This window comes from Siniperca chuatsi, linkage group LG20 (genome assembly GCF_020085105.1).
Source record: "Siniperca chuatsi isolate FFG_IHB_CAS linkage group LG20, ASM2008510v1, whole genome shotgun sequence".
Classification (NCBI taxonomy): Eukaryota; Metazoa; Chordata; class Actinopteri; order Centrarchiformes; family Sinipercidae; genus Siniperca; species Siniperca chuatsi.
Window position 1 is genome coordinate 2,719,498 of NC_058061.1, and position 15,818 is coordinate 2,735,315.

The 15,818-nt window shown below is 40.1% G+C and overlaps 2 protein-coding genes across 7 annotated transcripts; one reads left to right on the forward strand and one right to left on the reverse strand.

Annotated features, from left to right (window-relative positions):
* Window positions 1–1,842: 1,842 nt before the first annotated feature.
* On the reverse strand, window positions 1,843–11,735 carry lg20h10orf88 (linkage group 20 C10orf88 homolog). Of its 3 annotated transcripts, XR_006376032.1 has the most exons (10): window positions 11,155–11,292; window positions 10,408–10,599; window positions 9,857–10,054; window positions 9,468–9,537; window positions 8,994–9,185; window positions 8,286–8,405; window positions 7,870–7,999; window positions 7,131–7,341; window positions 5,247–5,320; window positions 3,009–3,148 (listed from the first exon to the last, which is right to left on the reverse strand). XR_006376032.1 is itself a non-coding variant. In XM_044179516.1 (9 exons), exons 2-9 carry the CDS (start codon window positions 10,554–10,556, stop codon window positions 2,926–2,928), a joined length of 1,293 nt encoding a protein of 430 aa, XP_044035451.1. In that variant the 5' UTR covers window positions 10,557–10,599; window positions 11,593–11,735; the 3' UTR covers window positions 1,843–2,925. The 3 variants fall into 3 exon arrangements, 2 of the variants coding, with proteins under 2 accessions (XP_044035451.1, XP_044035450.1); XM_044179516.1 differs by lacking the exons at window positions 5,247–5,320; window positions 11,155–11,292 and adding an exon at window positions 11,593–11,735 and having other exon boundaries at window positions 1,843–3,148; XM_044179515.1 differs by lacking the exon at window positions 5,247–5,320 and having other exon boundaries at window positions 1,843–3,148.
* Window positions 11,325–15,779, forward strand: asb3 (ankyrin repeat and SOCS box containing 3). Of its 4 annotated transcripts, none has more exons than XM_044179510.1 (10): window positions 11,325–11,455; window positions 11,735–11,942; window positions 12,368–12,541; window positions 12,709–12,821; window positions 12,913–13,045; window positions 13,289–13,466; window positions 14,076–14,294; window positions 14,395–14,697; window positions 14,787–14,920; window positions 15,035–15,779. In XM_044179510.1, exons 2-10 carry the CDS (start codon window positions 11,741–11,743, stop codon window positions 15,265–15,267), a joined length of 1,689 nt encoding a protein of 562 aa, XP_044035445.1. In that variant the 5' UTR covers window positions 11,325–11,455; window positions 11,735–11,740; the 3' UTR covers window positions 15,268–15,779. The 4 variants fall into 4 exon arrangements, with proteins under 4 accessions (XP_044035445.1, XP_044035449.1, XP_044035447.1 ...); XM_044179514.1 differs by having other exon boundaries at window positions 12,371–12,541; XM_044179512.1 differs by having other exon boundaries at window positions 11,348–11,455; window positions 11,738–11,942.
* The last annotated feature ends 39 nt before the right edge of the window (window positions 15,780–15,818 follow it).

Genomic DNA, 15,818 nt, shown 5'->3' on the forward strand with positions numbered 1-15,818 from the left:
AAAAAGCCTCAAAACAGTTACAGTTGCTAGCGTAACAGAGTCATCACTTTTTGTTCTGAATTGAGCCTCTCGGGCACGTGCACCGCCCTCAAGCTCCACCAGTGAAATGCATTATGGTATATGGTTAGAGTTAGGGCCATAGATAACGATGGGGTGACATAGCCAAAAGACTAAATACAAACTGCATTTCAAAAATGAAAGTCCCAGTAATTTATTAGGAGCAAAATAAAGATTTGGCATTTTCCATGGTTGCCTTGTCTGTACTATAATACAATCAGTCCCTCAAATTACTAACTCGTGCATCTGATTACCAAATTTGTTTGTTGTTTTATTTAATTTTGAGATCGTTTTTTCAGCTGCCAAGGTCAAGAATAAATTTTTCAATCTTAACTTTTATGCCAACATGGACAAGAAGTCCTTAAAGTGGTCAAAAAATGGAAAGTGGGCAACGCCACCTGCTGAGGAAGCTCGAGTAATATGATCAAAATCTGCAGGACTGATTATTATTACCCTTGAATTACTTAAACTGTTTTCTCTAATTAATAATTTGTGTCAACAAATTCCTAAAATGTACTCTCAAATTACACATGCTTTGCAGAGTTTTGATTATCAGTGTCATCAATTTTTATGGCAAAAGAATATGTTATACAAACATGTTTGAGAGATAACAGAAAGACTCACTCTAGTGGGGAAACAGATGCAAATGTTTAGTCAATTCTTGTCTTATTAATAATAATATGGAGATTTTGGAGTGTAATCGAGTTGCCATCTTGCAGCTAATTTTGCTTGGCCATGCTGAGGAATTGTTATCCAGCTGTAATGTGGAAGAGGCTAAAGACCTTACACACACACACACTTAGAAGACGTGGGCAGAGAAGTGAAGTGGGTTCACCATTAAAACATGAATGACATCTTTTCATCACCATATACCCCCTGGAATGCAGACAGATGACATCTACCAGCAGGAGAAGATGAGCCGGGAGTTTGTCTTTCATTTCGATCCCAGTTGGATGAGATGTGAATGGAACCAGTGACCCGGTTTGTCCAGATTGACAGAGCAGATTTTCTCCCAGAACTCCCCACAGCTGACTCAGTGTCTGTCCTCCACATGCCTAACAAAACATCCGCACATCATTTTATAATTTGGTGTCCTTCTTATGTAATGTGTGATCCCTTTTCATTTCTGATGACTCAGCTCACAGCTGTCAGTTGGTTCGCTGCATAGTACCTTGGCATCGACCGTCTCTTCTGTTTCTTTTTATATTTTGGGAACTAGGCCTTCCATGCAGCAGGATTCACTTCAGATGTCTTCTGTACGGGACTAACTGCTGTAGTTCTCCACATGCGAAGACTTTCAGTGACTTTGATGGCTCATTTCTAACCAATTTATGAGTCAGCATTACTGGAAGCCCTGGCAGGCAACATCGGCTAAGTTGATTTTACCTTTCGGGAAACTCTTGAGCAACATTTTCCTCTAACTGCCATTGTCGTCCACACAAAATATCCATAAATCGGCATTGTCAATTCTTAAAAATGTTTTCTGACTCATATGCGCTGGAGTCCAAATATACCAAACTGAATGCAAAAATGTTCTGCTTGTTACGGCTGCCACAGTTAGTTGCCTATCATTTATTCAAGTCCCTTATCCTCTAAAGTGTCTCGCTGTCCTACAGCTGTCTAATTTGGGAAAGCAAGGCACTGAGCTCTTGCAAAGTTAGCGCCTTGCTCAACAGAATCATCTCACTTCTTCTTTCCTCTCTTTATTTGGGATTTCATGTAATTAAGTGGAAGTGCTGCAGAATTAGCAGTTATTAAGCACCCCCCCAAAAAAGGATACATTCATGTGTATAAATATATTTTTATTGCTATTTAAGTGAGTAGTTATTAAAACCGTCAACATCACAGGTCAAAATAGTCCTTTTAATAGTTTACATTGGCAAATAAGCTTTTTGTTACAGACATGTACATTATTTAAAACATTACAGTGGCATATTAAAACACTTTTTATTAATTTACACCTTCTATATACACTCCTGTTCCAGGAGTATATGTATTCATTTTGAGATTTTCCACAAGTGTCAAACCAAACTGAATTGAACGAAACAGTTAAGGCCTGACTAACCAAAACACTTAACAGCGGATCAGTGCAGTTACAGTACATAGTGTGAATAAGAATAACTGTCAGGATGACTGGAGGATCATGTGGATCAGGATACCTGGGAGAACAAATTGGGAGTGTTTACATGCACGCGTTAATGTGAATAAATGAGTGTTGCATGTAAATTATTATTATGTTAAAACCAGCCAACAATAAACTGGTTAAGATAACATCACTGCAACGATTTAAAGCTTGTCTTTATGTTTCTTTATGTGTCTGTGCTGTAACTGAGGGATCCCTATAGGCCATGCTCAGTTTTACTTCATTTCCTGCTTGGTTTTAGAAGGCTTTTTTGTTGGTGATGTATTTCTGGCTACTTTTTCATGTGGCCAAACTTGTGGCCCAGAATGCATTGCAGCCACATGACATGTTTTTTGTGATCTGGATATGGGATTTCTGCATTACACATTTTTTGTTTCTTAAGGCCAAACTTACATCATGTTCACAAGCTGATGAGACAGTCCTACATCCAGGACATTCACTTTGGCTGTCAAACAGTGTTGCATTCATTTGCTATTTTCCCAGAGATAAAAGATAAACAAACCGTTACAGAGGCTGCATCTTTGACAGCTGGACACTTGTAGTTTAACACAATTTTATATTTTAGCAGATCATTGCGATTATTGTGTTAATTTTGTCTTTATTTCCCATATCAGCCTTTTTATTTCTACTGTTGTGTCTCTGTTAGTGTCTGCGTCCTGCTCTGCATCCCCTCGTACAAAAGCTTCCAGGTTACATGTTACATTAGTCTTTTAGCGGTACTGAACTCAGTGTATGGCTTGTGTCGGGGCGGTCTGCTCCGACGGTCCTGTGGATTCTGCTTCTCCCACTGAGCTGCTCCTAGCTCCCAGGTTGAGGGCGACCTGCGGAAGGATGCTCAGCAGGGCCTTCTCCAGCTTCTGCTCCAGAGCGTCCAGGCGAAGGTCCACGTGCTCCTTCAGCCTCCTCTCCATCTCCTCCAAACGACGCTCCATGGCTGAGTCCAACTCCCTGCAGAGTGGAGGGACAATGTGGTTAAAGCAAAGTGCCTGCAGAATAAAAGTTTAATTCCAAATGAGGCATGTACTCTTTGATAATGAATGAAAACTGCATATAATTGTGTATTAGGCAGTTAGGAGTCACTTTAAGACCTTGGCTGTGTCCAAAATCATCCCCATGGTTCAGTCATTGACTATTCCCAAACAAACATTCAATAGTTTACTCTATGGACACTATGTGGAATACTATATAGTCAATCAATTTAATGCTTTAATAATTTAGGCACTTACATAAAATGGCCTCTATGTTCTGTTATTTTGAATACTGGCTGATGACACATTTTCTTGCAAAATGGCAACAAAGCAATGAGAAATTAGATGTTTGATATTAAGTATTATCTCTGTAATGACTGGCCATTTTTTGTTGTGTCTATATGATAATGTTTTATCAGGTATATAACACTTGGCTAAATTTACATTGACTGTTAAAATGTCAAAATAGAAGAAATGCAAATACAACGTGGACATTTTTCCTTTGTTAAGCCAGCAGTGGCAAAGCATTCACCATTTATTTAATGGTGGCACATTACGGCCACTAATAAATAGGTGATCTGATCAAGTTGAACTAGACTGAACTTTTGCATAATGAATAATAATCAAAGAGCAGTTTGATAACTCTGAACAAGAATGTTGGCTGTCGCTGCATTTTTCGACCATGTCTTGTTAATACTAGTTGCGACTCATATTAAATGCAATAAAAACTATACTATGTGACTTTGTATTAGGCACTAAAATAATGAGGCATATTTAAGTCTAGTGTAGAGGAATGAAAGAGGGGGAAAGACAGAGAGAGGTGAGCTGTGACTGATTCATGAACAAACATGAAGCCACATCAGAGACAAAACCTCAAATATAAACACAGACACTAAAACTAAACCACCCACACAGTCCTGACCATCATCTACCCCTAACCTCAAAATCCTTCTGCGTCCATCTTACTCAGGCATATTTCTTTCTGTGTAAAACTCTCAGACAGCTGACTTTGGGTTTGTTTCTTCCTAACCACCTAGAGGAAATTTTCAAAACCAAGATGTTTTACAAAACATTTCCTCTTTTTCCACCCTCTCAAACATTTCCAGTCTTTCTGCATGTCTTTGCATTTGGGGTTTCTCAGCATTACTTTTTACCCTCAAGGATCTTGAAGAATCTTCAAACCACCTTCAAGTCTTTCTTGAGCCAATCCGGCCACTCTGGCAGCTCCAGGAAACCCTGACTGCTGCTGCTCAGTCTTTCACATTGTTGCTCATCTCCACCAACATTTAGCTCTGAACCTTACTGTCTGTCTGCTCAGCAATATTTATTTTATTGTGCCGTTAAAACACGTGTTATAAAACAGCAGCTGATGATATACTTTGAACGTCTAGTTCTTTTTTTGTTAGTTGATGTATTTTTCTGTACAAGTGATGTTAACAATCATTGGTCAGGATTTGGTAAATGTCAGAATTTGGTGAGAAATCCATTGTAGAAGTAGCACAGAGACCAATCTCTGCACCTACAGAAGCAGGACATAGACCAGAATGCAATGCAGCAGTCTCAATAGCCCAGAATGCAATGCACCTGCAAGACAGGTTTGAGTTTTAAGTAAGCGGATATTACCCTTACAGTTTATCCACTGCAAATGAAACCTGTTTCTATTGCCTTCATTAGCGCTCCCTCCTCCTACAAGTCAGCTGCACAACTGAAAGCAACAACTTCCTGCATTCATTGAAAAGCATTCTGGGAAATGTAGGAAATGACAAGCTTTACAAGAAGATAAAATAGGCAGGTTCGAGGACAGTCAGTTCACAAGTAAAAAAAACCCACAACATAAAAAAATTCCAGTAACAATTCTTTAACATTTCACTAGAACGAACTGTTATCAGCATCTTTAAAACAAACATCCACTCAAATTACATACTTTTCTTTAAATACTACAATTATGTATTTGTTTGTCAATCAGTTTCTAAGTAGATATTACTTTTTCCGTTTCCCTAGAATCTAATTTAGACTATTAACCCCCTTTATATTTTAGCCTGTCGTAACTAGACTGATGTGTTGTGGTGAAGACGTACCACTGAGCTGCTGTCCTCTCGTCGATGTGGAGCCAGACTAAGCTGACATTCTCTCTGAACCCACATGTGCTGCTCTGCTCTGACAAAGAGATCATTTATCAAACTGCAGTTTGTAGCACCAGCTCATAATGACATTTTTCAATTGCAGAGTGAAACTAGTGTCAGTTAACAGATACTGAGACTTTGCATCAGTGTTGGTTAAAAAATTCCATTTATTCAGTGAGGTCTGGTGCAGTTTGCCCACATTTTAATGATTCACACATACAACGATGCTGATAAATGAACTCTATTGTCTCTGTATCAGCCTCCTCCCTGCACTTGCCAAACCCAAATCCTTCTGTGTAGTTGAGTCTGTCAGCTAGTCACTAACCAGAAGTGTTACCAGAATGTTTTTTGTTCTTTGTTCAAAAGAACATGAAAGGTCCAATGACTTTATTACCATGCAGTCTAATGAACAACGTGGAACTTCGCCCCAACAGACGTCATGATATGTGATATGTATTGCCAGGTAGCTTGGAGATCAGTGAATATTCTAGCATGAAGCAGTGGAAAATGTTTGGGCGTCAGCTGACTTTCATCAACAATGCGACCTCAGACAACAAAAACTATTGGCCCATTAAATAAATGAGTCTCTGTTCCATCCACGCGCTCTGCTCCCCAACAACATGACTGTGTGACAATGGTGTGGCTGTATAAATTGAGAACAGGGATAAAAAATGCTTACTGTTTCTACTACAGTATTTTCCATTTAATTAAAAATTGACAAGACTGAATATTCTGTTTAGCCACATATGCAGGGACATACAAATCTATACAGTAGTTAATTTTTTGAGGAAAAGCTAAAGAAAATGTGCAAAGGCCTATAGTGACTGTGACATAAGATGTTGTTTGTCAGGAGAATTTGTTGCAAGAAATTGTTAGAAGTTCAAGTTAAGATCAAGTTCACGCGCCGTATGTGGAACAGGTGTGATGCTCCAAGAAAATCACAAATTTGGCATTTTCTCAGACACCTGTCGAATACGATGCTGTGAGCAAACGAGTATTCTCACTCTGTGGCTGCAAGTATGTTTTACGGCTCTTACACCAGATGGAGGAGCTTGTGAGTCCCTGTGCGAAAAAACAAGAAAACATAAAAACTAGTCTAACGCTATGGAATTAAAGCTAAAAAGGTTTTGTTTTCTAAACCAACCAACCAACATGACAGTTCTGACCAGTTGCAGGTGACATCGTACAAGCAGAGCAGTGAAAGAGATTGAGATTGAAACTGCTAGAAAACATCAACTGTTCTGCTCTGTATGTCACTTTGAAGGTGCTTCACTATAGAATATATACACGTCAAAAAGCAATAATCTTTTTCTCTTCTCTCTAAATAATTCATCATTTTATTAACAAATGATTATTACAGGATAATACTATCTCCACTAGTAGTACTACTAAAACTATTATTATTTAATAGTAGTGGTAGTTTAGTATAGTAGTAATAATAACAATAGTAATGTATTATTATTTATAATTTAAAATAATCTTATCTTCCGTGTATTTTAGCCTTTAGTTAGTTGAGTTTGTCTGCAGGAACCAAGCAGTAACGTCTTTCTGACACAAGGTGGAGCTACTTTATCTGATTACAGATCCACATACAGCTACTTCTTGATGTAGAGTGATGGGTTCAGACGTTAAACAGATATAAAAGCAGTCACGGTGACTTCATTGACTAATTTGACCAGCAGAATCAACAAGATTTAGGTAATTTCTCTGAGCAGTGTTTGTATTGAATTGTATTGAAACAAACAAACTTTTAATTATCAGTACTAACATTTCTCCCAAAAAGCAGAATATTGTTGAAACACACTGTCTAACATGATGGACGCACTGAACTTTACTCACCATGTGCCATTTCTCATCTTCTTCTCCTTCTCGGCCTCCGCTGCAGCATCATCCAGTCTCAGCTTCGTCACCTGACCGCAGACGCTCTGGAGCATGGGCAGAAGCTCAGGGCCGGAGCTTAACGCCTGGCCGTGTCCATGCCCTTTCAGGAAGTGTGACATCATATCCGCCAGCTGGGCATGGCTCACTGGGTCTCTGCTCTTACTGCTCACTAGAGATGGGAGACCATATCGCAAAGTGGTCAGCTGCTAAGATTTGTGAATTTCACAACTATAAAAAAAGTAGTTGGTTACATTATTAACTACGTTGTGGTCAAACAACCTTCATTAGGCAGCAAGATGGATAATGACGGTGGTTGGACAAACAGTCTGCGGGAAGCTGAGACAGATTTTTTTTATGCCTCTCAAATCTCTTTTTCAGGCCCGTGCTGCGTTTTACAGCACTTTCATTCCAAATCTGAGTATTTTGTCTTTGTTGATCCAAGTCTGTCCAGATAAAATCTATTTTCAAAATTCAGGTTGGTCATGAAAAGTTGAGACCAAACATTGCATGAAGATAGGGAAAGTCAGAAATAATGACACACACACATCACAAATTGCCATTTCCAAAATAAAATCTCTTTTCTATATTTATATAAGAACAACGGCAAATGCTTCAGCACAAATGCCCGGTGAAGTAATTTTTTCTGAGTCTACACCTGTGTACTCTTGTTTGACCTGAGAGAAATGAGGATCCTTACTTATATTCTTAGTGTTGTCCCCAGAAACTGGCAGGTCTGGGGAGGAGGAGGAGGAGGTAGAGCCGTCTGACATCGCTCCGTTCTGAGCCGGTGGAGCTTCATCTGCAGGCCTGATGGAGCTGACCGGAGGCTAGTCACACAGAAACAATACTCTCTGAAACCATCTGATACACAGTATTTCTAAACATTTTCTGAACCCACATTTCACTGGCATCAAGTTGATAGTGCACTTGCTAAAGAAAGGATTTATGTTTGCAAGACAGACAATCACTTTGGTACAACTTATCAACAGAATTCAGAATCATCTCTCAGCATCTTTGGTAACCGATGTTACGATGAACTTCATGTTTTAGCGGTAACTAAGGGAGCACATTATGTGGGTTAAGAGCAAACAATAGCACAGATAATACTGATACCCTGGAGTCTGCAGACTGGGGCTGATTGCTGAGGGAGATGTTGGCTGCTTGAGCCAGGGCAGACAAAGCTCCACCGCCCATCAGAAGAGGCAGGAAGCCGCCCAGAGAGCTGGTCTGGTTCTGGAGAAAAACACATGCAGACACTGGTTTAATTCTTTCTTTTGGGTTAATTTCTGTGCTATAGACACCGAATAAAGCTGACAGTTTCTGTTGAGGTAGTTTTCAAACAACATTTTGTTGTTGCTTTCCAGGACACTCCATCATTCAAGATTTAAGTCCAATTCCAAAAAGTATGACATTAATGAGCTGCACTCTCACGAATTCAAATCCAGAAGACAAACACTAAGAAAACATATCATTATAATATCATAAAGGTTACTGTTCAGCAGGGAGGTATTTCAAACTTCTCAGATCATTGACAGACACATTAAGAGGGAGTGTTTTCAAAACAGCCCCTGTATGAAGTATCGCAAGTTGATTTTCAGTGTGAGCCGCAATGAACTGAAACCAAAGCTTGCCAGAAGGTGGAAAAGCAATCTAAAACCTCATGGCTCACTTTGGAAAATGACAATCAGTCAAGTTTATGAGCTAATACATGTAATCCATTGGCGTAGTTCTCTAACTTATGTCACTGTTGTTGTAATTCCCTCTCATCGCCTGCAGAGGTTGTTAAAGATAATATGTAACTTGCTGCTCCTTTACTCCCACCTTCTGCTGGAAGTGCACCATATCCATGAGGTTCTGGGCTCCCGGTGAGAGGCTGGTTCCCATCTCCTCAACCAGACACTGCACCTGCTGCATGTCGATGCCGGGGCCGCGGGCCGGGCAGGGGTGTAGCTGCTGAATGCCCACGATGACTCGACATACCAAAACACTGCTTCTACCAGCCAGGGAGAGCAGCTGGGACACCGACCAGAGGAAGACAGAACCAGATGATTAAACTAAACTCAACACAGTGATATACAAATATAACTGTAACTGGATGACGAAAACTGCCCCAGGAACTTACATGAAGTGTGGAGTGTCGCTAAAAGATGTCTCAACAGTTTATTGATGTGAAGACTAAAATGAAGTTTAGAAGATGCAAGGGTCTCTAGTAGATGTCAAAAGCTCAGACATCACACTGATATCACAGCTAATGCTCTGTGTGTTTGGACTGACCTCGCTCTGAATGCAACTCACCTTCACTTCACAGGCTGATGATGGATGCTCAAGGATCAGCTGTTTCTTGTAGAAAGGTCCTCTGTCTGAACTGTGAGCAAAAAAGAGAGGGACACTGCTTTATCATACTCAGAATTTATCAGAACGAAAAATGATCCATCAAAAATGAATAATAAATGTATCGATGTTAACTTAATGAATGTTTTTTTGAAATAATCATTATGACATTTTAGCCTGTATTCAATATTGGACAATGGAGTGTGATGGGATATATAAGGAGACAGTGGGGATGACATGAAAACAAAGGTCACTGACTAAATTCAAATTCAGGATGCAACCCAAGTGATGATAACTGTGTGTGTGTGTGTGTGTGTGTGTGTGTGTGTGTGTGTGTGTGTGTGTGTGTATACCTGTCTGGCTGGATGCTGTCATCCCTCTCCCCACGTACTGTCCCGCAGTATTCTCCCATCTGGCTGTACACCTCCATGGTTCGAGCCTCACTGATGATCAGCAGGCGGCTGATGGCAGTAGGGGAGCAGGGGCTGCAGTGGATCATCAGGACACAAGGAGACCCTTCCTCTGTCTGCTCCAACAGCACTGAGCCGCCCCTGTGAGGGAAAGATTAGTGTTAAAGGTGCCGTTCACCCAAAAATGTAAAATTCACTTATCTCTCATCTATGCCCCTTTCGTTAGTAAAAACGGAGGGGAGGTTTGTTTGCCCACGTTACACACATAGTTAACATGCGCTTCCATGTCAGACTTTATCAAAACTATTGACAGAAACAGGGATTGTGCAACATGAATGAAAAAATCCTCCATAACACCTCAAGCAGCAGAATCTAAACACAAGCCAAGAAAAATCCTCATTTTTACAGCATAAGTGTTCACAATCATGAATCAACATGTTTCAATTTTTAAGTTCATTGCTTTCATATACAATGGCAAGCTAAAAGCTTCTTACCAGTTTTTCTTGTCATCTGTTGACTGACTGAGCTCCTCTTCGTGATCGTCGTTGTTACTGAGGTGAACAGGAAGCAGGACATCAGCCAAGTGATGTTCCTGAGTGTGACAGACCCAAGCAGCTCCGCTCTTCACAGCAATGTCCACCATGATGCTGCTGAGGCACAGGGACTGTAACCTACTAGGAGACAAGCTAGGACACAAAGTAGGAAACAACTTAGGAGACAAGAGTGAATAAGAACAAGTGAGGAGACAGGTTAGGGCAGAACTATAAGTTCTTAAACAAGGCTGAATAAAGCCAGGACTAGGATAAGTTAGATCACATGGTAGGAGATAAGTTAGGAGACAATTTTGGGATAAAATAACAAGTTAGGAGACAATTTAGGAAACACATCCGGAGACAGGACTGTCTAGAGGCAAGTTAGAACTTTTTTTCTACATATGAACCTTAAGCTCTAACATTATAATTGTATCTAACATGTCAATGAAGGTTGATTTCACATATATTGTGTAGAGGCTTAGTTTTTCCTCTTGCGATTGATGTATATAGTATCTTAACAGTTACAGAATAAAACAATCTGACAGCTATGATGTGAGGACATTTTGACAGTTTTTTTCTATTTCGACATGGTAAATTTCGGCCTACATTATATTTTGATGTAAATCAAGCCTTCGCTACAACAGCAGTAACTGTAAATTAACAACATAGCTTGCTAATATTAAGCCATAACGCTGCTTTTACTTCTACCTTCAAATTGCTTCCGCTTAAACCGTTGTTTAGCTTGTTTTCCTCAGGTTACTCAATTTTCGTATTCGCATTTCTTCAGACGTATTTTTAAAAAAACAAACTACGGATGAACTTGATTCGTGGCTATAACTGTTAATAAAACGTTCAATTTCTGACTCGATTTAGCTAACGCTAAATCCAATGCACCGAACTACAGCTGTCGTGTAGCAACCATAGATAGAAGCACGCGACGGCATGTTGTGGCGTGACGTCATTAAACTGCGACTCATGAGATGTCAATCCAGGCTGTGATACTATTTTGGTAAATAAGCCATTTTTGTTCAAGTACAACAAATAACCTAGGTGCTGTCTATCATTTCATTATAATTATTATTGTGTAAAAGCTTATGACATTTTCACGGTATAGCGCGGAAAGGTTACTAGCAAGCTAACTTCTACCGTGATTAGTGAACAGTAGCATCGTCGTAGTCAACAGCGTTAGCTTGGCAGCCGAGGTTGCGTTTTGATGTTGATTTTACGATACCCTAGCCAACTGGTAGACAAATAATGTCACACATGACGGATCTAACTCTTTTTAAAGCAGGGGATGGACTTCACAGAGTGCTACGGAGACACAGTATCCAGTGTTGCAGCTGCAGCTCGCTCGGGCTGTAGGAGGCGGGTGCGGAGGCTGATAAAGAGAGGTTTCAGTGTTGACTGTCGAGACAACCGTGGCTGGAATGCCCTGCACGAGGCGGCAGCCGCTGGCAGTAAGGAGTGTGTGCAGGAAATTTTGACTGCAGCGGGCGGTAAGAAAGGGTATTGTACAACTCAGGGTTGTAGTTCACATGTTAGAAGCTGGGACCAGAGAATTTGTTTTACCTGTATAGAGGACTCAAACAATACATTCTCTACCAGTGAACTAATTGATGATTGTATTAATCGTTTTGGCGCTAAATTGGTCCAACAGTTCAAAACCCAAAGATATACAATTTACAATACTGTAAAATAGAAAAGCAGCAAATCCTCACATTTTAAAAGGTGGAACCAGAGAGTGTTTAGTAGTAGTTTAGTATTTTGCTTGACAGTTATCAAAATTGTTGGTGGTTAATTTCTTAATGATCGACTAATTGATGAATCAATCTTTTCAGAAGTTTATCAAATTTTCTTTTGTCAAATATGCATTTCAGGTAGTCCTAACTTTTGCTTTTCTTTTCCCCTTTCTGACTGTAAGCAGCAGGCTCCTCCCGTGGCTGCCATGCCTATGTGAACTCTCTAACACATGAGGGGGAATCTGCATGTTACCTGGCAGCGCAGCGTGGACACCTGGCAGTGGTCCGACTCCTCCTGAAAACACATGCCAACATCAACCAGCTAACAAATGACTTATCCTGTCCTTTGTATGCAGGTATAACACTGTAGCACATTATCAAATTGGTGTTTCTGTACTGTTACCTTTTGTACTGTTTTCACCCCTGTATGCACCTCTGACCAAATTTCCTCTTTTGGATAGTAAAGTACAATTTGATTAATTCTGTTTGCAATATTTATCAGCTACTTACTGTTTTCCAACAGCTGTAGATGGTGGGTACAAGGAGGTTGTAGAACTGCTGGTCAGTAAAGGTGCAGAGGTCAACAGAACACACACCGCGTCCTGCTGGACCTGCCTTCATCAAGCTGTTTATAAGGTAATAACAGAACTCACAAACACAAACACACACAGACAACTCTGTGAGATGTATCCTAACTTGTAACGTACATATTTGTTTATTTCCTAAGGGTCACAGTGAAATTGTGCGCATACTGGTCAGTGTGTGCAACCTGGAGGCACTAGATGACCACAGGATCTCCCCTCTCTTTGTGGCTGCACAGTATGGACAGCAGGAATGCCTGGAAATCCTTGTTAATGCTGGTAAATAGCTGTTTTTCCTTAATGCCTTTATATGTGCTTGTGTATTTATTCATAGCTTTTAAGTATAACTTTGGTTGTTGCAATTTAAAGTTGGTTAGAGACTTGGTCAATTTCCACCTGAGTTCTTGCCTTGTGTCCCAGCTGCTCTCTCTGCCTCTACTTTTCACTCCTCTCTTAAACCAGTAATCCAGGAAAATAAAATACACAATGAAATGTGTTTTATTTGTTTTTTTTTTACTTTAGGTGCCAATGTGAGCACCCAGGCAGCTGATCTTGCCACACCACTGCTGATTGCCTCTCAGGAGGGCCACCAGGCGTGTGTGGATTTCCTTTTGGACCACGGGGCAGATCCTAATGTAGCCTGTAGTCATGACTGGCCCCAACTTCCCATTCATGCTGCCGCTGAGTTCGGCCACATAAGGTACTGACTCATAATTTGTCTTTCAATCACGTATTGTGTGGGCAGTGTTACCTAACCTTTTTAGAGTGTGACTTCTTATAAAGAAGCAATGTCTAGTTGTGATTCCTCATCACATGTTGCATTTGTCAATGAGTTGTGAACTGTTGAACTAAAGAGTGATTGTATTTTCTCAGATTTTGTAATTTAAACATATTTTGAGACTTGAAGAGATAAAACTATCCAGGAAAAATAACAAAAGAGAGACTGGAGAAGTTTATTATTATTATTATAATAATTTGAATTAATCGTTTAGTTGATTAAATGTCAGAAAATAGTGAAAATATTCATTGCAGTTTCCCAGAGCCCAAGGTGACAACTTCATATTACCAATATACAGTCCACAACCCACAAATATTCCATTTACAATGATATAAAACAGGGAAAATCAGAAAATCCTCACATTGGAGTAGCTGAAACCAGAGAATGTTTAGCATTTTTGCTTGAGAAATAACTTAAAACAATTAACCAATTATATGAATTTTCTGTTGATCATCATAATCTGATTATGAACACATTGGACCCTTCTTAGGGTATTTTTCCCCTTAACCCTCTGTGATTTTGTCAATCCAGTGTCCTCAGGAGGCTGATAGCTGTTACGGATCGTGTGTGTGACCGTGGTGATGGCATGGTGAGTCCACTGTATGTGGCTGTCAACAGGCATCAGAGTAAGAGTATCGAGATGCTCTTGAGGGAAGGTTATAGCCCAGATGCCCAGGACTGCACACACATCCTCGGTCTCCGTTCACCACTCTCCTTTGCCTTGTGTCGCACATCCAACAAACCATACAGGTTTGTAAGAAAGCAGATTTGACCTCTTCAGACACTCTAAGAACATACACAAAATAAAACGCATGGAGTTGTCCCTGATTTGGATTAAAATATCTTTCAGTGAATCAGTGAGGTTGCTGGTAGCTGCAGGAGCACGTTTCAGCGAGGAGGACTGGATTTATGCCTTGGCCACTGACAAAAAGGACCTGCTCCAACTGATACTTGAGCACAGATGGATCCCTCGCCTGGAGACTCTGACCAGGGACTGTTCTGTACCACATCATCATGGGAAAACTGTGTTAAAGCTGCAGGAACTGAGGGAGTTGCTCTGCGTGGCACTAAACCAAGTACATTTTGCTGCCTGCTGGCTTCCTCTGCTTCTGAATGCAGGACTGGAGCCTTCGTTGCTGCTTCAGCCCCACATGTACGTCCGTCCTCTCACTTTTTCACTCTTTAGTCAAGTATCAGATGGCTATACTTGATCAATTTCTTTCTGTCCTCAATGTTTTCTAGGTTGGAACAGGCAGACAGTGAGGTGTTGAATTACCTGCTAGAGTTTGTAAACTGGTCGACTCTGTCTCCCCCTTTGAAACATATTCTGGATCGAAGAAGGGCCGTGAAGACCTGGGAACCATGTCCACATTTTGGTACAGTAACAAAATGTACCTTGCAGATTTGCTTTTTACTAATGTGTAGTACACTTTGAGTGATGACAATTTTCATTTTCTCTTCCTTTTTCTTTTCTCCTCCCCTCCCTCTAGACTCCATTCCCTGTCTTTCCCACATCTGTCGGCTGCATGTTAGGTTAGTGCTGGGACCAGATCTACTGATGAGGACCAATGTAGTCCAGCAGCTCCCTGTGCCCTCCCCACTTCATGGCTTCCTCCAGTTCAGAGACATCCTGATAGCTCCCTACACACACTCACCGCCATCACCACTTCTAAATCGAATACAGGGATACCGCAGTACACACCAACACAGACATGTTCTATAATGTTGCTTTAAGGTTGTTAAAATCATCTTATTTCACAGTTTCACATATATATATATATTCTGTATCAGCTTGTTACACCTCTTCATGGAAGCTATATGATGTTTGCGTGTAATATGCAAACCCAAGAATCCATGTTTTTATGGGTGCACTATTCAATCAAATGGAAATATCTGAGATATTTTGTGCATCATGTTACACACATTTCCTCAAAATTCTGCATATTTGGTATCTGTGGAGCCTTTGGGATCACAAGAATTTAGAATATAAGTTATCTGGTTTGGCAACACAGGTGGGCCAGTGAGGTTTTAAAAGATTAACAGACACTTAAAAGATGACCTTATGATACCTGATCTGTTACTTTTCAAAAATTATTTAACTCATTTGCATATTGTAATATATGTATGTAGTTTGTATTTACTTGTTTCTCTGGACCAACAGCATTTATGTTTTAATTTGATTTAATTTATTTAATTTTTAATTAAAGTTAATAAATCCCAAAACAAGTTGTGTGTTTGTTCAGTTTATGTATTAATATGCTCAGTTTGTGATAT